Source organism: Barbus barbus, assembly GCF_936440315.1.
Source record: "Barbus barbus genome assembly, chromosome: 9".
Classification (NCBI taxonomy): domain Eukaryota; kingdom Metazoa; phylum Chordata; class Actinopteri; order Cypriniformes; family Cyprinidae; genus Barbus; species Barbus barbus.
Genome location: NC_136737.1, coordinates 14,308,057 through 14,333,451, shown reverse-complemented (window position 1 = coordinate 14,333,451; position 25,395 = coordinate 14,308,057). Strand labels below are relative to the sequence as shown.

Here is a 25,395-nt window from a genome sequence, read left to right as displayed (position 1 = left end):
TGTAAAATATGTTATTAAAATATTTAATAAAAATGTAAAATCTGTTTATTACAAACGAATACGCATAATTCGTTTATTCATACTTGAAGAATAAATGGATTTGGGCCACATTCAGCAGTAGTGAGAGACTTATTTATATATTTGAAATTATTTTTAAAATATAGTTTGTTAAAACCAATGAATTTGGCCCAAATCCAAAATTCTTAAATCTGTATAAAAAAAAACAAAAAATTTCCCCCAAGCATATAATCTTTATATATTTGAAATAAAACGGTATTTATAATTAGTGATAAATGTAATTTAATTTGTAATCTAAAAACTATTTTAAAAAGTATACATTTTTAAAAATAGTTTATAAATAACTATTATAAATAACCATATCATCACTAATTATAAATACCTATATTTTTACATTAAAAACTTAATATTTAATAGATATATTCTCTGAAGTGTTATATAATTTAAATATTAAATTCACAAACTTAGAGCCACTTTTTTTTTTGCACAGCCCATGTCGTGGCTTAGCATTGCGGATCAGTGGGAATGTTGATTGATTTTGCTCATTAAATGTCTTTGGTCAACGCTAGTGTTTGGTAATGATAGTTTTGTGCGAGTTAGCAGACTTCTCCGCATAGTATTTTAGGCGTCTCATCAGTGAGCACCGGAACAGACAGCTTCATAAATTATGTAGCACACTGCAGTTCCAGACATGTGGAGGCACTGGCTCTAATCGCCCCCTTCCACCTGTCTATGCGCACTGTGTGTAAACAGATCAGATTTTGACCAGCTGACGGCCAAAACGAGGTTCTTCCGTTCAAGGAGCGTGGGGACCAGAGAAGCATCAAACCTACCCACGTATCTCCCGCCGGGCTTGATGACGATGGCTCCACGGCTGCGGGTTTCCTCCTCAGCCTGAGCCATGCTTTGCCTGGCTTTCTGGTAGGAGTCGTCTGTGGCGCATACCGTGATTTTGTCCTGGATCCCTCCCAGGCAGTCCAGCTGTATGCTCCCTTCACTGGATAGAGACAAAGCCTGTCAGACACCCCGAATGCCACCGACTACACCACCTTCTCACCAGTTATCCTAACCTGTAGAGAGGTTTCTTACAGCCCGCTCATACACCTTGAAACCCTGCCAACCGCCTCTGAGCTGTTTGCTCTAAGCCTGGAAATACTGGGAGTCAAAACATCTGATCACAGTCAAGGCACATAGTGTTTTCCCACCGTGCCTGTGCAAAACAACTTATCTGCAATATAGGCAAGTTGGCAGGTTTTCTGAACTAGTCGGAAGGAAGTTCTGTAATAGTTTAGCTGGTTTAGGATCATGTCCACCAGTCATGTTTCTTGGAGCTAAATAACTACATTTTATTTAAAAAAAAAAAAAAAAAAAAAAAAAAAAAAAGAATCACAGAATAGGCAAAAATACTACACTCAACCAATATTTAAGGTGCTTAGAGCCGTAAAATTCTAATTATTTAAAGTGAAAAAAACAACTGATCCGCTCTCACTTATAAACGTTGTTTTTTGTTTTTGTTTTTTATATTATACAAAAAGCACAAATGGATCATCAGGATCAAATATATATGATCCCGAGTAGTGTTGTCAAAAATATCGATATTTCGATAAATATCGATACTGAAATATCTGAACGGTACCAATATTAATTTCCCGAAGTATCGATACTAGCCGAGCTGTCACTTTCACTTCTCTCCAAAGGCGCGTGGACAAGCACCACACGTGACCGCACTCGTCTCCTTCGCTCTGGTTAAATAGCAAAAGTGAAGTGAATAGAAAGATGACTGCTCTGGTTGTTAAAGAACACAGCAGGAGCGCTATCTGTAGGGATCTATGATCTCCGCGATGCAGAGAACGCCACGGAATCCAGTCATAAAAACGGAATTTACAGTTTAACGCGGAATGTCACGGAATTTGTCAAAGTTTGGATGAATTAATCAAAAGTAGGTCATTACACTTAAATCAAATCGCGATATGGACTAGTATCTGTAAATATTAAGCTGCAAAAGTGGATTTAAATATGAATCCTGCATGTTCTGCGCGTCTCTGTGTGAATGTGCTGCACGTGCGGTTGTGTTTACTAATGTGGCGCTCGCGGTGATTTCAGCGTCTGCCGTCTCAATGAGGACATAAATACATAAACAATATCTCCAGAACTGATCTGAAAGGCACTTTACCAGCATTTTACCATTTAATTTGAGTAAAACTAGCATCATATCATACACACACAGAACTTTAGAAGTATTCACGGCAACCCGTCAAAATAAAAGTTCGGTTTAACAGCCTATTAAAGACCGTGTGCCAGAAATAGGCTATATTACTATTATTTAGTAGAATGTACATAATACTACTACTTACTACTGCTGTTAATTTTTTTAAGAAATAATCACAAAATATTTTAATTTTAATAGTAAATCCCCTTCATTTGGCAAAAATGTAAATGTTTAATTTTCATTAATTCAAATATAAATTAATTAAAATTGTTTTATGCCTTCATCTGATATCCAGTCAAATTTAAATACACAATACAGAATTTCTGAGGGGGAAGACACATTTCATAAGGCTACTGTAAGAATAAATACAAATTGTTTGTATGCATTCAAATAGTAGACATGCTAAAACACAGAATTTGGTAACAATAAAACATAAGGTGAGAAAAAAATAAAACATTTCATACGGCCCTAAACGTGTCATTTTTGTTACACTTTTAATAAATTAAATGTTAAATTGTATAATTTTCATGATTTTAATGAATTAGACATGCTTTTAGATTAATAGCATTTAATTTGACCATTTAAAAAAAAAAAAAAAAAAAAAAAGTCCAGAAAAATAAAAAATTGAATGTAGAAAAAAATAAAACGGATTTCATAGGGCCCTATATCTGGAAATATTTTGGTTATGAAGCAAATGAGAATATCAACAAATAGAACTTTGGATTTTAATTAGTACATGTATTAGTAAACGTTAGTTTCAATTAACATTTAACTAAGATTAATAAAAGATTAATAAATCAACAAATGCAGTGCCTCAAGACATTTTTTTGTTCATGTAAAATATACCGCATGTTCTCGACTTGTTACATTTATCTTTAAATTAAAAAAAAATTACCCCCTTAATATTGTGGCAGTTTTTTTCACCGTGGTATCGAAAATGGTATCGAATATCGATATTTTTCAAGGTATCGTATCGAAGTTAGAAATTCCAGTATCGTGACAACACTATTCCCGAGGATACATTTGTGCTTTTTGTATAATCATGATTAAGTTTATAAGTGAGTGTGGATCCTGTTTTTTCATTTGAAGTAATTCATTATAGATAATTTTTTTTTTTTTTTTTTTTTTTTTTTTTATATAAAACAAAAAAATTTACATGCACTATATATAAAAAATATATTGACATTTCTACCAATATACATTTGTTTTTTAAGGTCAACTAATGAATTGTTGTATTTTTTTTAACTTCAAAATTTAATTAAAAATATGAAATGTGCATTCAAAAATATTGTAAGTTAATAAAATGGAAACAGTGGAGATAAAACAAATTATTTTCCGAAGTTATATTTATCCACTTTAATCTTATAAATTTACATTACCATTCAAAAGTTTGAAGTTAGTAATACTAATAAAAAAAAAAAAAAAAAAAAAAAAAAAAAGTATTTTTTAGGAAATTAATACTTATTCAGCAAGGATGCATTAAACTGACCAAAAGTGACAAAGACATTTATAATGTTACAAAATATTTCTATTTCAAATAAATGTTCTTTTAAACTGTCTATTCAAAGTATCCTGAAATAAATAATCATGGTTTCCACAAAACTATTACGCAGCACAACTGTTTTCAACATTGAGAAAAAAAAATAAGAAAAGTAAAGTCGTGACGTATTGTCAAGTATGGTGACCCATACTCGAAATTGGTGCTCTGCGTTTAACCCATCCAAGTGCACACACACAGCAGTGAGTAGTGAACAAATGCACACACACACACACACACACCGTGAACAAACACCCGGAGCAGTGGGCAGCCATGCTGCGGCGCCCGGGGAGCAATTGGGGGTTCGGTGCCTTGCTCAAGGGCACCTCAGTCGTGGTATTGAGGGTGGAGAGAGCGCTGTACATTCACTCCCCCCACCTACAATCCCTGCCGGCCGGGGACTCGAACCCGCAACCTTTGGATTACAAGTCTGACTCTCTAACCATTAGGCCACGACTTCCCCCAAGAGGGGAAGAACAAGAAAAATCACATTAGAATGATTTTTGAAGGATCACGTGACTTCCGAAAATTCAGCTTTGAATCATTAGGAATAAATTTCATTTTAAAATATATTCAAATAGAAAAGGTATTTTTAACGTGTAATATTATTTTACAATTTATATCCGTTTTACTATATTTTTGATCAAATAAATGCAGTCTTGGTGAGCATAAGTTTTCAAAAAAAATACAAAAATTTATTTGTATCCACCCCAAACTTTTGAACAGTACTGTAAATTTATACACAAATGATAAATGTATTTTTTATATTAGATTATAGTTTAAAAAGCCAATGAATTCTTTTAATAAAAATGAATAAATCAAACTCACTAGTTGACCTGATAAACCAAACCAAACTGACATCTCGCATAGAGATGGGCGATATACTGGTAGAGATTGTGGACTATCAATTGGAGATTTTTAGCATTGTGGTTTAAAAACAAGTGATTTTAAGCTGCTGAAATGCAATCAGCAGCGTAAGCGAACTTATTTCACTATATGCGCATGCTGTCTGAGAGACTGTTTCTGAGCACTGTCAGAGAGGCGCATGTAAAGAGTTATTTTTGCTGCTTTATAAACCTCAAACAGTTAAATACACACACGTACACGTGTCAAAATGCCCACCTTTGCAAGTATCCTCATAAACACCGTAACTTAGTTCTTAAGTGAAAGCAAACAGCTGAGAAAGAAAACATGTAACATTTGATCCATGCAGCTCTTAAAGTGACAGCAGTCTAATATTCCTGCTGTCTGTCATTCATGTTAATCAAACAACAAAAGAGAAAAATCTCTCACTGCTCGACTAAATCACTTTTGTAACTTTAATATACATTTCCTCTTCAAATTAAATTCATAGTGAAGAATATGCAGTGTTTTGATACATTTGATTACAAGTTGGATTTATACAATGTATGTAGCATTTCTTATTTGTTCTACTGTAGTTTTTTTTTTTTAGTTCTATTGCTTGTAACTGGTTTCTTATTCTCTTAAAATCGCTGACTATTTGTCTTCAGTGAGCTTTTTATTTTAGGCTAGTATTAGTTTGTGATATTGACACTGGTGACGAGAATTATGAAACTTGTATGGTATCAATTTTTGATATCAAAGATCGTCATATATATACATACACACACACACACACACACACACACACACACATATATGTGTGTGTTACTTTGAAATAAAATGACCCATATCGTGATAAGATTTTGGTCATATTGCCCACAATATATTGGAGTTGTATAATTAATTGGTTGTTAAAGATATACAGGCCGGCAGCTGTAAGATCAACGCCCTAAAGTGTGATCCACCATCTTTATCGTCATCGTACAACGATCTCCAACGCAAGCACTTAACCCCAGACTGTCCCTGTAATAAGTGTACTTTCATTAGGTGCAAGCGCCAGCTAAATGACAAAGTAGCAAATTATGAGGCGCAACAAGCTGAAGAGAGTGAAAAGTTGGACTAATTACACGAGAAAGCCAGTGAAACATTAACACAGATCTACAACAAAAGGCCAATTCAACAGAAAGGGAGCAGTAATTGCGTAACATTTTTAGTTTCAAAACAAGATTTAACAACAGTGTCTTTCATCTCACTAATGTTGAATAAAGATTGTGGCTTGAGATACAACTACTGTAAGGGAATCACAGAGTTCACAAGGAAACGTTAGGCCTGAACTTCTGCTGACCCTTCGGTCTTCTTGCGAACATTTGAAGACATTAACAGCAAGTCTGCATTTGGATTTCTTGTTTCTTCCTCATTTGGTAGGACAATTGGCCAAATTCAATTTATTCTCTCTGTTCTGGTGTTCGTCCAGTAGCGGGAACTGAGAAAGGAACAGATGGCGCTCGTAATGATGCCATGGATACAATCACAAAGAGTTTTTAACACTCGAACATCAGATCAACTGTTTTCATGGCAACATTTCCTCTGCAAATACAAACACACTTGTACAGAAGTCGTTACAGTAGCTTGAGACGGTCGTGAATCTGTCTAAATAAATCAAGTGCTTTAATTTTCCTTCTTACCTTGTAATATACTGCTGAATGCAGTCGAAGCTGCCCTGGGGATTGTCCTTCCCTACATTGGACAGGTAGAACGTAAATGTTCGCAGCTCATTTGGATTCTCTGACTGCGGTATTGAGATTTTCTGTTGACAGAGCAGAAGAACAGCCAATATAAGCACAGAGACAGACAAGAGAGGATCGCCTGTTAAAAGCAGCTGCTTAGTACAAAATGGTTTACACAGATTTACCTGTATTGTTTTGTATAAAGACAAATAAAAATATAAATACGTCAAAATAAATAAAAATAAAATATTTTAAATCTAAATATGAATGAATAAAATATAGATCTGCAAATACAAAACAAAATGAATAAACTAAAATATATACAATTAAAACTATATATATATATATATATATATATATATATATATATATATATATATATATATATATATATATATATATATATATATATATATATATATATATATATATATATATATATATATATATATATATATATATTTTTTTTTTTTAATAAAAAAAAAATAGGTCAAAATAAATTCTATGAATATAAAAGATTAAATCTAAATACAAATCAAAATGAATGAATAAACTAAAGTATATAAAATCACAACAAATCTCAAATGTATACATGACTAAAATCTAAATACAAGTCAAAACAAATCAACATGTATGTATGCATGTATGCATGTATGCATGTATGCATGTATGCATGTATGCATGTATGCATGTATATATATATATATATATATATATATATATATATATATATTAAAATGAATAACAGCTGGTTTGAGATCATGGAAGACTGTACGTGATTTTCACTTCAATCAAATGAGTTTTTCTACAGTGACCAAACTGCAAATGGATCATCTTTTAAAAGCGCTCCACTTGACCACTTTAGACAATTGCGGTTTGTGGCCCTCAGGGGCCTTCTGTAATCTCCTTAATGTGCAAGCACACAGACCAACATCCGGCTCCCACAGCCGCCGCACAGGTGTTTCAGCAGCACACCTGAGAAGGCAGCAAACAAACGCACCTCAGGCTCGGCGTTGTGAGACAAATTACAGCCATCAACTGAGTGGCAGCAGCAGCTGTCACGCACACATGCAGAGCTGAAAGCACGGCCAATCATTTACAGCACTTTCCTGAGACTCGCAACTCTGTCAGCCTTGTTAAATAAATGAAAAAATGTAATATTCACTGCATCCCAAGCAGGAACAAGAGAACTGTGAACTCGTACAGATGTGTGAGCTCCAGTACTGTAGACATCATTATGCCAGCAGCAGCTGCACATCTCCTTAAACTCTAAAACATACCTTTAACATAGGGGGGAAAAACTATTATTGTGATGATAAACTAATTTAAAGTGTATTAATTAAATACAATTAATAGAATAATTGTGAATATAATAATAATATAATTTTCTGTCACTTATGTTTTACATTTACATAATTATTCACATTTGAAAAACTGCACAAGTAACAATTTCATTTTTTAAATATTTTAAGCATGACCGTTTTTATTATTTAAAATCTTAATGTACATAATTATACACTAACCAAAATAACAAAATTTGATATAATTGCAACAGATTATATAAACATTATATAAAATATTACTACATAAGAGCATCAGTTATCAAAAAATTATTTATTGATAATTTACATTGTGCACGATTTAAATGAACATACTATTAACAACAATAATAAGAAGAACATTTTATATAATTAAAATATTTAAAGTATAAAAATAACAATTTGATACAACCATAACATTTAAGAACTACATAAATTATTATTATTATTGATGATGATATAATTTCAATTAACACTACTACTATTAATAATAAATAAATTATAATAACATAACATTTTATATAATTAAAATATTAAAAATATATTACATTAAATTATTATTAGAATTATTATTACTATTACAAGAATTGGTTATTAAACTCAATTGAATTTATGTTACTAATAATAATAATAATAATAATAATAATAATAATAATAATAATAATAATAACAACAACAACATGATTTAAATGTAGTTGTAAGTAATACCATAATAATAATATTTATTATTATTATTATTATTATTACGTTAAAGTATCATTTATCACTGAATTTACAATAAATTCATATATTAATATAAAAATATACACAATTTAAAAGAACTTATACAGACAATAACACATTGAAACAAAAGTATAGTATTGTTATCAGCATTATTCTTATTCTAAAAATCAGTTTTATCAATATAAAAAAAAACTTATTCAAATAATAACCAACAATGCTATAAGTTTAAATATTTTTAAAAGTATTTATTTCTATTATTGTTAAAAATTCAATTAAATTCAATTCAGTTTTATCAATTAAATCATACCAATTTATTAAATTATATATATACACCGATCTCCGGCCGAGCGATTGGAGCATCCCATATATATATTTATGACTCAATCGGTACTCATACATTTGGCCGATCTCACGAACCGATCGCAAGTTCATGATGTCAACGCGTGACAACGTATATATGATACGTGGGGACATATGCTGCAAGTCATCGCCAGTGTGGAAATGCTATGACGTTTCGAGAAACAATGAAAAATTTGTTATATGTCGTGTATGTTTTGCATGATGATATGATGAATGGGTGGTTCATTTTTAACAGCAGATTCAGTGACGTTAGAGCTGATCTGCGCATCACTGCACGTGTCTGCAGAGCACGGGCACCGGAGCTGATCGCGGCTGCTCTATGAACATTTATTTATAAAACAATATATCTTTGGCCATATTAGCCTACTCAATAGCATTAACAGAGGCTTTACTCCTTTTAAACTTTATCTGGAATGTCACCGTTTCTGTCACTGCAACTTCCCGATCAGGCGAACACACACACACACACACACAAATGAAATCATCTGCCTAATGAAAAAATGTATTTAAAAAAAAAAAAAATGTAGTTAATATTGCATCATTTGTGATTTATTTTATCCACCCGCGACCCACCCGCAAATAATCAGAATGCATTTTTTATTACCCGACCTGCGGATTATCCACAGCGCCCGTGGATAACCGTGATCAAACTACTCCGTTTTGTTCTTTCAGTAGTTTTAATGTTTCTATTTCTTTTTTCCTCTTCAGTCTTATATTGAACAGTATTAAACCTTATAAGTTACATCAGACTTCTCCATATTGGTGTTTAAATATATACACACATATATATATACACATATACACACACACATACATATATATATATATATATATATAAATAAATAAATGTACTTAGCCTACAGATTAACGATGCTAAATGTAGATCAGAAACGTCTTGTTACATCTGGTTTGAGTCGTAGGTTATAGAATAGATAGATAAATAGAATCGTAAGAAAAATAACTATATTTGCATCATTGTTTTTTTTTTTGCTGCTGTATTTTAGTGAAAGTAATCTATAATTTTGCCTCTCGCCATGTTTCTGTCGTTGTTAAAATAACTGCGGCAGCTCTTGAACTTGGTGCCGACGCACGTCGGGAGAGAGAGAGAGAAAGCGCACAGAGTTGAAAGGGCTCGAATAAAGCGTGTTTAGCTTTAGATAAAAATACTAGAGTATATAGCGCTGAAAGATATTTACCATAAACGACCCTGAGCGCTTGTTATGTGAATCGCTCCGCTGCTGACATGCTGCTCACTTAAAATGGTGCTGCTGTTACGGCTCGCGGTCCGGATGGATGGCAGGGTGCGGATGAGGTCCGCCTTTTGAAAATCAGTTATACAAGTATTTAAGGATAAAAGACTCGAGTTGCTTTTAAATATTCACAAGTCCTTTTCCTCGAGTCGAGTAAAGTCTGGGGTCATTTCAGGTCAAGTCCCATCTCTGCCTTGGGTTGCATCAGAAACATTTTGTTTGCATTTATTTTTGTCTTATATTGAGTATCCTGATACACATGTTATGCATAAACACCATTTTAAAGGAATATTAAAATTCACTGTATAAGGAATAATTTTTGTGATTATTTATATAACATTATTACATATGTTATATAAAGCTTGAAGCATCAGAATCGGCCGATCACCATGACAAGAAATCGGTACTCGGTATCGGCTGCAAAAGTCCTGATCGGAGCATCCCTAATAAATATACACACACACTAGGGGTGTGCTCAATATCGATTCTTAGATACATACCGATATAATAAAAAAAGATACAGTATCGATATTCTAGCCCTTAGTATCGATACTCCGCCCAGCCATTAGGGGGCGCAGCGGCGCCCACGAGTTTCAAAAAACTCATGGAAAATGTTAAAGCAAGATGTAGCATTTAAGTGATTTCATAGTGAAATATGTTATGGCAGTACATGGTGTCACAAAAAAGAATTATAAGAAGATTTAATAAGAAATTAAGAATAATAAGAAGATTTTGTGCTTGTGTGAGCTCAGACTGTACCCTTGGAAAGTTAAATGTTGACTTGTGGTAATTTCCAGATTAATACAATTTGTGTACAATTAATCAGAGCACTTAAAGTTGCAAATATTTAAGCAAAATGCACTTTGTTATAATGCACTTTTGTCTTCATTAAATTGAAGAAAAATGCAGAGTTCTGTTTGAGTAAATGTGTTCAGCATTAACTAATTGGCTCTGGCCCATGTATTTTTATTGAATCGTATCAAATCGTATCGAGACAGCTCTGTATCGAGGTACGTATCGAATCGTGACCTGTGTATCGAGGTATGTATCGTATCGCCAGGTTCTCCAAGGTATACAGCCCTAACACACACACATATACACACTCAAGTACTTTTACTTGAGTACAGTTTTTGGGTACTCTACCCACCTGTGTGTGTGTGTGTGTGTGTGTGTGTGTGTGTGTGTGTGTGTGTGTATGTATGTATGTATGTATGTATGTATGTATGTATGTATGTATGTATGTATGTATATATCTATATATATCTATATATCTATATCTATCTATATATATATATATATATATTTTTTTTTTTTTTTTTTTGAAAAACTAAATTTATATACTAAATACTTTTATATATTAAATACAAAATTTCAACCCCCACAGCTGTTGGTCAGCTGGCACCAGAGCCAGAGGTGCAGACGGGGCGAGTGGCCCTGACTGAGGCGGCGTGTTTAAGGGGCCCAGGTTAAGCGCTGGAGGATCCCCGCAGAGGCCCAGTGAACAGCAGCAGGACACGCTGTGCCGTCTCTCTCACATACGCACAAACGCCGCTGACGTCTGCCAAGCTCCATCTCTGTTTACCTAAGGTTCCTCACATGTGTGTGGCCTGCAGGTGGCCAACTATAAATAACAGGCCGTGTCCGAGGCTCCCTCAGCTCACGCAGCACTCTTCACACTCCGACATGAGAGATTCAACAAGCAGAGACGGTGGCTCTATTAGCTCTGCCACTCACAATCAGGATTTATATCAGCAGCTACACCTTTTATTCTGTTACGTTTTATTACACGCCTTGGCAGAAACGTAGCAGCTTTAGCCCTTAAAATTGCAATTCATAATTTCTTCATTCAGAAAACATGGAGACATTCAGTTTTGAGATGTCTGCGCTGAGAGAGGAAAAAGCCCCACAGAAGAGAGGAAACGCTCTCGAAGGAAGAGCTTGCGTCACAGGCCAAAAAACATGACGCACTTCAAAGTGTGATTAACAGTCAGCGCTAGTAACTTTTAGCGTGGAGTGGATTACAGAGGTCAAAACTACTGCCTCAATCTACCGGGGGAACAAACTGTGATTTAAGAAGAGTCAAAAATCTTAAACGTAATTCCCAGGCTATTCTCACCTGTACAATTAAGCCGATCACATGATATCTTGAATTAATGTAACTACTAACTGATAAATGGTTAATGTTAACATTTAAATAACAAATAATTGAATGCATATTTTATTCATTACAAATATTAAATTGCAAATAATTGTCTAAAATTAGTTGTGACAACAACAATTAGTGAATAAAATGACAATTAGTCATTGTTACAAGTGACTTCAGGCATCATAATCTACAGTATGAAATATGGATATTCATTTGTTAAAGATTACATTTAAAAGTGATTATTTGTTTAAAGGTTTATTTTGTTTTGAAGTTGTGTGTTCACCAAGACTGCATTTATTGGATACAAAATGCAGTAAAAACAGTAATATTGCTAAATGTATTACAACTGTATTTACTTTTAATTAAAACATTACATAGATTTTTATAAATTAACAATTACCAAAACATTTGAATAATCTTATTACTTTAAAATTAAATTTACCTTACTGTTTGCAAATCTGGCGTCAGAAGCTAAAAATAAATACGTTTTTAAGTCTCTTATGCTCACCAAGGTTGCATTTATTTGATTAAAAATGCAGTAAAAACAGTAATATTGTGAAGTATTATTACCATTTTATTTATTTTTCATAAAAAAATCTATATTTTTATAAATTAAACTTAAATTACTAAACTTTTATTTATTTTATTACTTTATTAAATTTACACTACTGCTCAGTAATTTGTGTGTTTAAGTCTCTTATGTCTCACAAAGGCTGCATTTGATTAAAAATGCAGTAAAATCAGTACTCATTAAATATTGCAAATTAAAAAATAATATATCTTAATGTAATTTATTTCTGTGATGCAAAGCTGTATTTTCAGCATCATTACCTCAGTCTTTCAGTGTCACACGATCCTTCAGAAATCATTCTAATATACTGATTTGCTGATAAAGTAAAATTATCAATGTTCAAAACAGTTGTGCTGCTTAATATCATTGTGAAAACTGAGATACTTCTTTGGGGGAATCTTGGATGAACACAAAGTTCAAAAGAACAGCTATTTTTAAAATTAAGTTTCTTAAAAATAAAATACAGAACTCTGTGAAAACTGACTGTATGGTCACTTTCTCAGAAAAGTTTGGGAAAAAAAAAATCTGCTAAAAATGTACAACAAACCAGCTCATCTCTAGCAGTGAGAGAGAGACTTCACTGGAGCTTTTTCTGGTCCACAGTAAGAACGCTGCATGTGGAGAACATCCCTGGAGAAGAGCTTTGCCTTCCTCATTCAGAAAGACCAGGCCATCCATGTAAGGCTCATGGACGCACCGGCCCTTTGGACAAAGGTCAAATGTTGCAGCTGTGCAAATTTCAAGCCAGGCGATTGGTTACCAATTGCACCAGCCTGATGGGCCTGCAGGACAAACACATGTAAGTGTTCAGCGTCTCTGCAGACCTTCTGGTTAGCTGCAGCCAAATAAGCATTTCAAGGTTTCTCCTGCTATCTGTCTGCTCACAATGAGTCACAAAATCTCTGATACAGCTATGGAGAAATACAACCTTAATCCAGCAAGCAAATAGGCAGTCTTATCTCACACGTGACGCAGTGAAGTGGACGCAGTGAAGTGTGGCGGAGTGTGAACGTGCAGTTTCTGAGGAGTCAGAGTAAATACAACGTGATAGTCAATCCTACTGATGAAACTGTTCACTTCTAGACAAAGACGATTTGGTTGAACCACTGCACGGTGCCTCACCCTGAAGAACTCAGAGGAGCAAGAATCTCTCACATCTGACCCTAATAAAACAGTACCGTGGTATTATGACGCAGGGACCATTTAGTACCACTGTGTGTGTGTGTGTGTGTGTGTATGTATTAATATATATATATATATATATATATATATATATATATATATATATATATATATATATATATATATATATATATATATATATATATATATATATATATATATATATATATATATATATATATATATATATATATATATATATATATATATATATGCGCAGTGTAGCTTTTGGCAGATAAAATTATGGCGATACCGATAAGATGATAATTATTTTACGGTTATGGCCAATAACTGATATATGGCAAATATTCTAATTCTTTATTATTTTGTCTAAAACGACGAATCACTAAATATAAAATCAAATTGATTTTTTTTTCATTTAAATTATTTGTGCATAATAAGTGATTTAATTATACAAATAATTCATAAAATATTAAATTAAATACACTTATAAAATTTTAAAATAAATGCTGACGAGCCAATAATTATTTTCATATGTCATTAAAATTCTATATTATTTTATCTAAATATATTAACCACTAGACTAAATACTACTACGACTACTTTTTATTATTATTCAATAAAATATGTTTGTGATCTCACGTGTCACTACTTTTGTGGTATTTTTTAAATGGTGCCTATTTTTTAACAACTAGGCAAATTAGTAGGGATGCACCAAAGTTATGGGCAATATCGATATCAATACAGTTTATGATATAGTCAATATCTGATATGGCAAATATTACATTCCTATATTATTTTTCTAAATAAATTAAATTACAAAACTACATGCATTATTTGTTTCACAAAACAATTATTTTCAAATTATTAGTAGTAGTAGTAGTATAATAATAATAATAATAATAATAATAATAATAATATCGACTGATAACTGATACACTACAAATATTATGCGTATTATGCTAAATAATAAAAAAATACATTATTGGTATTTCACCATGAATTTTTAAAATATTATTATTACAATATCAGCTGATAAACGATGCATTACCAATACATTATGCATTACCATTTATTATGCTAAAGTTACATAAATTATTATTGTGAAACATTATTATTATTGAATTACTATTATAACATTGGCTGACAACCGATACTTTACCGATATTATGCGTATATTATGCCAAATACATTTTAAAAATGCAAAATTAAATGCATTAACAATAAAATATTATATTATGTTTCACAATAAAAATTTATAATTTTTATTGTGAAACATAATATTATTATAATGTGTTGATAACCGATACATTACCAATAAATTATGCGTCAGTAATTTTTCTGCATTTATGGTGTTCTCTGTAATTATTATTTTTAGTGTTTTATTTAAATTAGACAAAAGCATAGAAAAAAAAAATTAGAAAAAAAGAGCCATTTATCATTTTCGGCCAAAACATGAAAATAACTGCTTCATTGATAATTGCCAGAATTTCATAAAGGTGCACTCTGTAAATTCTGCCCAACTTCTTTGTTCCTCTAAAGAAATAAACGTCGTTTTGAAAGACATGAGGTGAGTAAATGACAGATTTGTCATTTTACTGGCTGAAAGTTTTGGAAACATACACCATAAATGTCAACTCTCCAAATCAGATTACATGGTGGTTTTGTTTGGTTGCTTGTAATAATTGCAGTCATGTTTCTGCATGTTTACATAAGATGTGCGCGCAGGAGAGGTTTAAATGGCTCCGAGGCAGACAAACCACATTCTTCAACATGAGATGCAGATAACAGCAACATGAACATTTATTGGGCTGTTTACTGTCAGGTCTGGGGTGAGCTCGAGTGCATGAAAAACCAAAACTAGATGTACAAAAAAGCATGTGGGTTCTGATCTCAAGAGAGGAGGAAATGTCTAATGCCAGCGTGGGGCATGTGTTCACAGCAACAGACTACGATCTTAAGGCACTTCCTGTCTTATGTCCAAGAAAGAGATACAAAGTGGAGACAAAAACACACTGCAGATCCATACTAATGGCCGTCTGTGACTTGATGCTGATTTTGCAACTGAGCAGAGGATATTGTGGTTACTGCGATGGATGACTGTATAGCAGTAAGTCATCACAAGTCTCAGCGCATTAGCTACACAACCAGGATACTTCACAAGAACTGGGGAGAGTCCCAGGTTCACAAAAGGTCTGTGGCTCCATGATGGAACATGACAATCAATGTTTCAAGCGATTTACAGCCACAAAAAAAGAAAGTTTAAAATAAAATTGCATACTCACCCCTTGGTTTCCTGTGAATCCTATTAGTGGTTTAGCAGTCAGGCCCTGCAAAAAACAAGACAAATTAATCATTAATCAGAAATGAAAATCTAAACTAAACAGCATTCAAATCCAAATTTACTTGTGTATATATACACACTTATTTATATCATGAATATAAATAGCGTAACTTTAATACAATTAAAATTCTGGTATATATCAATTAATTCATAAGTAACGCATAAATAATTTATATAGAGTGATTAAAATATTACGGTTTCTCTCAAATCATTAATGTAAAATACTTTATATATATTACATAATGTAAAGTTACTGTGTGTGTGAGATATATATATATACACACATAGTAAAATATAAAATATTTTATGTAACCAATGTAATCAAAATTACTTCATTCTAAATGCTAATTTAATTATATATTAAAATAATTACTGTTAATCAATTAATAAGTAATGTAAAAATATTTATACATTTTATAATGTTATTAAAATACTGTATATTACTTCATTAATGTAAACACTTAAATAATGTAATTAAAATGACAGGATCCATAAATTACATTGATTAATTTTTAAAATTACGGTTCATCTCAACTCAATCATTTTCTTAAGTAATGCAATATTTGCAATAAAAGGAGTTAAAATTGCTCTTTTATAAAATATTTTTTTTATAATTGCATTATATTTTCATTAACTTATTTTATACTTTATCAAATGTATATTTAAAAACTCTTACATACATTACCCTGACTTTAGAAGTGCAGTAAAAAATAAAAATAAATAAATAATTCTAGACATCAAGCACTATTTTGAAGGAAAAATGATGAAATGAGGAATCATAACTGGATTTATGTTTTATGCATTTCAAGTTAACAAGCATTGGCATTTCCATTAGTCAAAGCAGTTTAAATTTACAAGACACTCTCAGATACTTTAAGAAGGGATCAAGCACCAATAAACACATGAAGGCTGTTTGAGCAACACTAGAAAAGCAGGCGAAACCTCTACCAAATGCAGCATAATACACCCCCGAAACCACGTCTGGTATTTCAGATGTCAAACACAGGACGTACAAGTGCAATAAGAGGATGCTTTACAAGTAATTCCACGCTTGAGCCATGTGGTCTGTTTCCCAATATAAAGAGCTAAACAGCAGGCACTCAAAAGACTGGAGAATGTGCCAAGAAAACAACAACAAAAAAACACACCACAATGAAGTCAACAAATCAGCCCCGTGGCACTCAGTAAAGTCTAGTCTATGACATTTATATAGAGCGTTCTGGAGTAATTACGTATACGAGTGAACTACGTCAACTATATGCCCTTGAGTAACTCAGACTACTTGAATATAAAAGGTTCAAATCTGGCCATCATTGTCTAAAGCAATCACGCCACCTACGACCCACTTCAGATTAAATAATGCATCTTTTATAGACAAGTATTCATCGACATCAAAGCAATTTCAGTAAACAAGCTAGGTGCATCTGGGGCTGACGGATCAAGCGCGAGCCACTTATTACATTAATGTCAGGCCGGAAAAGGCTGATTGCTCTACTCCATTCAATCAGCCAATCAGACGGCTGAATCTCAAACAAGGTGCTTTGGCACTAATTAGAGAGTCAGATGAGCTGGAAACCGTCTGGCTGGATGATTCAGACTGAACTTCAGAAAAAAAAAAAAAAGTTGCACCAGTCACTGAGGACTCGATTCTTAGAAGGAAGCGTTTCGCAAACCACTGAGTGTAAACAAAACGTGTCACGCTTCCTTCCTTAGATAATGACGTTGAAGGGGAAAAAAAGGAAACTAAAGAAAAGCGGAAGATTGTACCAGCGTGGAGGACTGGAGGCGTTTTTGGAGAGACAATAAAGATTTTTTTGATATCAGGCAATCAGATCCCACCTGTTTTTAACGTTTAGTTGGGTTTGCAAAGACTAGCATCGCTACTATGAATAATTAAGATTTAGGGTTTGTTCAAGAGGTTGTAAGAGTCTGTATGAAATCAAAATTTACACCATTTACTTCGTTAGCAAACATTGCTAGTGGTGAACAATTAACCCATGCAAATATGGGTGGGCGATGTGTCCAAAATTTAATCATGATATGATTCAATTTATTTCACAGTAACTACATATGATATAGCCTAGTTAATTTTGCTTTAAATAAGGTCTTGATATCATAACATTTTTGATACCATATAAATTGTTTGATTAACATGAATGACAGACAGAAGGAATATTAGACTGCTGTCACTTTAACAGCTATCCAGATCCAGTGTTACAGGCTGATTGCGTTTCAGCAGCTTAAAATCACTTGTTTTTAAACTACAATGCTTAAAAACGTGGAAACTATACGTTTTCGTGACCACATAGCACAGCAACGCCACGTGAGCATGTAACAGCAATAGATACAGGGGAAAAAATAAATAAATAAAAGGTTGTCCTGGCCATCTTTAATTAAAAAATAAACATTTGTTTCTGCTCTGGAATGCCATTACTTCTCTGATGTCAGTTCGATGACTTGGGCAGGAAGTCATTAGCCACGCCCCTCCAACTGCCTATTATTATTATTTTACAGTCAAGTTAAACAGATCAGTAATGGTTTCCAAAAAGTGTTTATGGACTTTTTAAATTAATTAGCTAAATTGTTCAGCCCTACAAACAAGCACAGCAAACCTGGAGCTCCTAAAAACACATTTTGAAATGGCAACAATAAGTTTTCTCTTAAAAATTTTTAAAAATAAAATAAAACAAAAATCTCAAATTGCGTAGTCCTACTTAAAGTGAAATTACTATATGTTGATCATTGCAACCTACTTTAATACATTTCGTAATCTTACTACATTGTATGTTTCAGGCTTTCAAATCAGCTAAAAAGATCATCTTAAATCAGATAATGAACATTTAATGTATAATAACAGGATCTGTACAATTTAGCTCAAGATTTCCACTTTTTTTCTCAGGGAGAGCATTCACAAGTCAACATGACTTGAGTAACAGGAGTCACAAAGCAAGTAGCCTAATGCAAACTTGTTCAAATCTGGATTTTTAAAAAAAGCAGCAAAACTGGTCACAGTCTCATCCCATCCAAGCTGAAATTGCAAGACTACAGTAGCATGTTATAATGGTTCATTTCAAATTGTACAGATGCAGTGATGCACTGTGTTCGGTCCATGGGGTTCTGGCTCACATCAGGAAATGAATAAATCTTCCATTTGATTCCATCTGCGCCTGAGATAGGCACACATAATGGAGACATTACACTGCAGGCACAGGCAGTGTACATCAAAATCCAATGCTACGATAGTTACCAGCATCTGTACATTCACAGAAGACAGGACAGAGGAAATATTAACTTAATGTATATTCTATACACACAAAGCCCTGTTGTATAGGTTTAACAACAACACGTCAATTTAGGTTCATATGAACTGCAACAGAGGATAATTAGGTCTGGTTGTGATGGCTGAAGGATTTATTACTGCAGGGCTCAACAATAAGGATGATCCGTTGGCCTGGAGCCAGTATGAGTGTATTTCAGGTCAGTTGATGGCACTGCCAAAAATTAAATATGGCGGCTACCCTGAAAAAGGTCCATTATAAAGCGATCAGTAATGATTTCAGGAAGTGTTTATGAAGTGTAGAACAGCCACAGTTTTAAGGCCTTTCCACACTGAGTGCGAAAAAGATAAACGAATTTCGCACGCGATGACGCGCTGGAATAAAACAACAGCTTCCTATGGGTGCTTCCACATAGACCACGAACATTTCACGCACTGAAAATGCGAATGTTTTTTTTTCCGTCTAGTCCGACGAATCTTTTCAGTTTCGCAAAGCGAAAACACGGGCCGTCGAATAAGATTTGAGCTAGGATCACGTGACCGGAGCAGCTGCTGTTGTACAAAAGGGTGAGAACGGTGGCGCTGTTTCGACAACCAGTGTAAACAAACACCGAAGAAGAGTCTCCTGGATAAGAGAGTGGATGCTGAGTTCTTGTTATCGTTGGTATTTGAGAACAGATTTATTCTGACATTTATAATAATTCTCCACTGAGTCATGTGATCTGTAGAGCACCGTCCGTTTTCTTCCACGTGTGCGAGTGTTATGAGTCAGAGCACGTTCACTCTCGGTCTTCCATATTTAAAAAAAATAAATAAAAAAAATCAAGTGAAACATTTTTCTACACATGAAATATGAAAGCAGATAGACATGATTGACGATATATTTTCTGTATGTGTTTTGTATGCAGCTCATTTTATTTTTTTATAGCAATAAAAGATGTTTATGACTAATATTAGCACTAGCAGTGTATCGTTAATAAACATACAAAGAGTGCATGTGTCTGCTTACTATTAAGCAATCAAAATCAACTATAAATCACAATCGGAAGTCACAAGCACCCGATGATGGTTTAAAGTGGGTAAGCAAATACATTAATAATTCAATACATTTTAAAGTGTAGCTTGATGCTAATTGTACTTCTAATTATATTTTAGGATATAGCCTATTCTTGTAAGCATTATAGATAGTTTGCGTTTCTGGTGTAGAACTAAACTTTGTTTATCTTAATTTAGATGTTAAATCCATATACGCGATACATATCGGAGGAAAATATCGTTGGTCAGCACCACCTAGCGTGCAGGCGTGAATTAGCAGAAGGATTCGTTTCGCGCTTGTGAAAGTAACATTCGCGTCGCGCTCAGTGTAGAAAGGCCCTTACACTGTAGCTGTAAAAATGAGCTGGTATTGCACTATACAAATATTTACATTTTTTTATTAAAAATTATCAGATCATTCTATTAATAGAATGTGTGACAGTTAAAAAAAAAATATATATTTTCAAAATTAAAAATCTAAGGGGAAGGTTAGAAAAATCTGAACTACTGAAAAAAATAAATAAAAAACACATTTGTTCAGACCTGTAGTTTCTTTTTCCCAACAGAAATTTAAAAGAAACATGACAATCTACATCAGATCTCAATAGAAGCGGTATAAATACAGGCATCAAACCGAGCCAGTCTCTCTCTACAGCCCTAAAAAGAGTGCAACCCTCAGCCTGTTCGTTTGAATGGGCTGCTGACATGTCACTATTCACTGGGACACGAGCCCAGAACGTTCCACAGCGCTAACCTTGGGACAGAGGGTGGCTCCGGACCAACACTCACAGTCGGAACCCCAGCGGATCACACAACGCAGATCTAGGCGGAGCGCTGGCACTAATTTTGGACAACGCTAGATATGCACAGATGTGGAAATTTTGACCTCAACCAAAAGCTTATTTTTATGTTATGGCCCTTAAGTGATATGATGATCAATACAATACAAAGGAGCTGGTAGAAAGCAGGATCTTTATGAATGATATTTTCTTTCCTCAAATGAGTGTTATTTTTTTACTTTTATCATCAATATAGCTATATATTTTATTTTAGATTTAGGGTGTGTTTACCTGACAACAATGCACTAAAAATGGAGGCTTTTTTTTCCTTTGCATTTTTGAAAAGTTTTGCATTCAGATGAACAACATGAAAAAATACTGCAAAACAAAAAGGTGCATTTTGCACCCCAGGCAAGTAGACGGCGATGTCACTTTGTAAAGAAACACTACACAAATTGCATTAGATCCTTTTCACAAACTCACGTTTTTGTAGCTTAAATGAAGACCATAACATTGTTTTAAACTTGCACTTTGGAATTAGCTTAAGCGATTGCGATTTCAGGCCGTCAAAACGTGTTGTCGGAAACGAACAGCCAAAACACAAAACTTTTCTGTTTTAGTTGAAAACTGTTTTGTATAAACGCCCCTTTATTTGATCTAGATTTATAGTACCAGTCACTATATATCACTTGTTGACCATAACAACAATTAGTATTAGTAGTAACAAAAGTTGCTGTTTAGTATTTTTAATGATATTGTTTGCTATCAGATATATTAGTTGTTTAAGTCCACGTTCACACTAATGCGTTTTCATTTTAAAACGGCGTTTTAGAATGAAAACGATCCTCGTTTACACTGGTGTTTCCGCTGCGTTTTTAAAATGAAAACGGACTAGTGTAAACAGGTCCTTAGATTCAAATACAGGGCTCCAGACAAAAAAAAAAACGAGTAAGGAGCCATTGGCTCCTATAAAAGAAATACTTAGGCGCCAAATTATTTTTTTAGGTGCCACAGAATAAAAGTGGTTTATTTTATAATTATCATTTTATTTTTCCCCCCTATTTTAACATTTCAATCATTTTGTCATGTGTTTATGTCTTATCTTTTCTAGGCTTTATCAGCATTTTAATCCATCTTGTAGATGATCAGGTCAACCGGGGGACTAAGGTTCACTTAAAGTGTGAATTATGTCTTTTACAACTTGAAATATACAGTCACAAAGAATTGTTCGTTACACAGAATCTGTACCAATATCATGGACCATAAGCATCACTTGGCAACTGAGTGCAGTGCATCCTATAAATGCACACATTCAGTCTGTTTTTCTTCATTAGTAAAATGCAATTTTATAGGAGGAGTTGAATCATGTACAACAGAATAAGTAAAAATATTAATATGCAACAGCGCATAAATATAGCAAAACGCTCCTCTTTATAGTTATTTTTCTAGCTGACTGATGAGTTTATGGACACTGAGTGGTTATTCTGAGGTAAATGTATTACAATGCAATGTTTACAAGCTTTATACATTTCCTCAGTTTGAAACACTGAAACAGCTTTTACATAAAACATTTCAGTAAGTTGTACTATAGGCTTTCTTATTGCCTACCTTTTGATCATGTTAATTTCATACTATAGTAGTAAATCGAAATATATAATGGGTTCACTTGCTGCTTTAACTGAGGTGCTAAAGAGATCGCGCCTGAGCATTAAGTGCGATACTCTCCGCTCGCGCGATCCGGACGCATACACGGACCGTGTGGACGCGGGGTACTGGTGTTTATATTACCGAAAGTGTGCGCTTGTGGTCCGCATTAAAGAGCACCCAAACCGCATCATTTGAATTTCGTAGCATTTTAAAGCTGATACTTTGTTTATAAAAAGTAAGACAGCACAAAGCTTTTTGCGATTACTGGATGGCAAGTGCGCTTCAAATAACAGGAAGTCCATGCATTAACAGAACACAGCATATAGACTAAGATCTCGATAAGAAGAAGCCATATTAGTAATGATTATAAATGAGAATTGTTGACGATATTGCCAGTATCCACAGAGCTGACAGCTTTACCTGTTGAAGTTTGTTCAAGTTGTGCACGAAATAGACACAGCTTTTCTGCACTTGCACTTTGGGGCTGTTTAGAGCTGGTCACTTCATGCATTTTTTCCTGATTGGATAGCTATCTGATCCTGAAAAGACCAGGTGTAAATGCCGTCCGAAACGCATTCGAGACGGATATAAATCCAATCGCTCGAACCACTTCAGGAGGTGGTCTGGGCGAAACCGGACAAGTGTAAATGCATCTGGTTGTTGAAACCACATATGGTAATTTTACTCCTCCCATAATATTAAAATAATAGACGTGTGAGAGCGTTTTATAGGCTATATGGCATGTTATAGTCAGATATGACAGCGCAATGCAACAAGCATCACCGCGGATGAGTAGCGGAGTATTTCTTCAGCAAGCGACGCGCAAACTGAATGAACCTGAAAGTAAGCCGCAGACGCTCAACACACAATCTTCTTCATTAAAAGTAGCGAGACTAGCCTATCTTTCCAGTGCTGATGCCACGCGCTCTCTTGATATTGAAATTAGCTGATAATTAATAAAATTATCCATTGCTTTCATTGACGTGAACTCCGTTATATTTGCATATGAAGCGGGAATTGAAGAACGGATTTATATCCGTTTTGCGAAGACACATTTATGTGGCCAAGTGTAAATGGGGAAACGTTTTAACAAATCATATAGATATCCGATCAGAGAAAATGCATGAAGTGAGCAGGTGTAAACAGGCCCTTTCAGGTCTCTCTCACTGCGTTCAGCAGACTGTGTGCGGCAGAGACGAGGACTGTTTGAAACTCTTTTCCAGTAAAACTTTGATGCGCATCGTCTTATGTAAGTTTAATACGTGAACATAAAAGATGTGAGCGCAAAACAATCGGGAAAAAAGTCCTTTCATGCAAATTATATATAGTCGCCAGTGGCGACCTCAGCAAAAACTTCACTCGCAAATTAATATTTTTGGTCGCAAATGCGACCATTTTAGTCGCAGTTTGGAGCCCTGAAATAGGAACGCACCAAAATTTTTGCTGACAAAAATATATTCAGTGTATCCCTAGACTTAAGATTTTATCAAGGCCAGTCAACATTAATAAATAATTACTAATATTATTGGTCAAAACAAAAATAATCAGCATTTGTTCAAGAGTCCACAAATTCAAGATGTGGAATTTCACAGGGATCCAAATACTGTGGAAGTGGACGGACTCCAGAGTTCATAACGGTTGAATGAATCAAAAACTTGTTTGTAAAGGAGCATAAGTTTCATTCATTTTAAGATTTTCAAATGAGTAAAATATGACCTTAAATCTGCAATATGCAATGTACACCATAGTTGGGACTGAAATGGTTTAACAGCAATTTTAGGCTTACGATCCAAAGCTGTCAAAATTAACCTAACTACCGTGCAACAGTCTCATGACAGCCTGACATTTCAGAGTCATATTTGGCACTAATTCTGGTTTACCAGGCCCTAGTTCCAGCACTGAAAAATGTAGAATCAGCATTCCTTAAATATCCATGACAGTGGCTGACCTCCGTGTGAATCCAATCACAATCTGGTCCATCTACTGCAGTCAGGTTGAGCAACAAGGTTTGCGACCAATGCTGTGAGGAGGAGTCTCTCATCAATGCAGCCTCTAGCCCAAATTGACAAATAACTAGTTGACTGGTTTGCTCTGAATTAATGTTATTAAAAATGTCATGGTCACATCACCATAAACAAGGTAAAGTCACATTTTCTGGCTCTGAAAACGATTGGGGAAGCTCCTGTGGAATTGTACCTTGCCAAGCAACTCATTAAAGTTAAAAGTCATGTTCCCCAATGAAGTAGTAGTTAACAATAAAACAATTTTAAAATAGACCAAAGCAAAAGATATAAAAACAAAATCAAACAAAAAACAAATCTTCATTAGGGTGCTCAAACAGCTCACAAAACGCTGAAACAGCAATTATTTAAATACATTAAATACTGCTGCATGTTAAGTAAAATGACAAAGTGATTAAGTAATTAAACAGAAGATCTATGTTTGAACCATTTAATTAAAATGAGTT

The 25,395-nt window shown here is 33.9% G+C and overlaps 1 protein-coding gene across 1 annotated transcript in view; it reads right to left on the bottom strand.

Annotated features, from left to right (window-relative positions):
- Positions 1-25,395, bottom strand: part of ell (elongation factor RNA polymerase II) — a 43,311-nt gene that overhangs the window by 12,348 nt on the left and 5,568 nt on the right. Inside the window, exons 2-4 of the mRNA XM_079426218.1 lie at positions 16,132-16,176; positions 6,293-6,414; positions 852-1,015 (exon numbers count right to left, since the gene is read on the bottom strand). Coding sequence (XP_079282344.1) covers positions 852-1,015; positions 6,293-6,414; positions 16,132-16,176 — 331 coding nt within the window. The remainder of the gene's footprint in view (positions 1-851; positions 1,016-6,292; positions 6,415-16,131; positions 16,177-25,395) is intronic.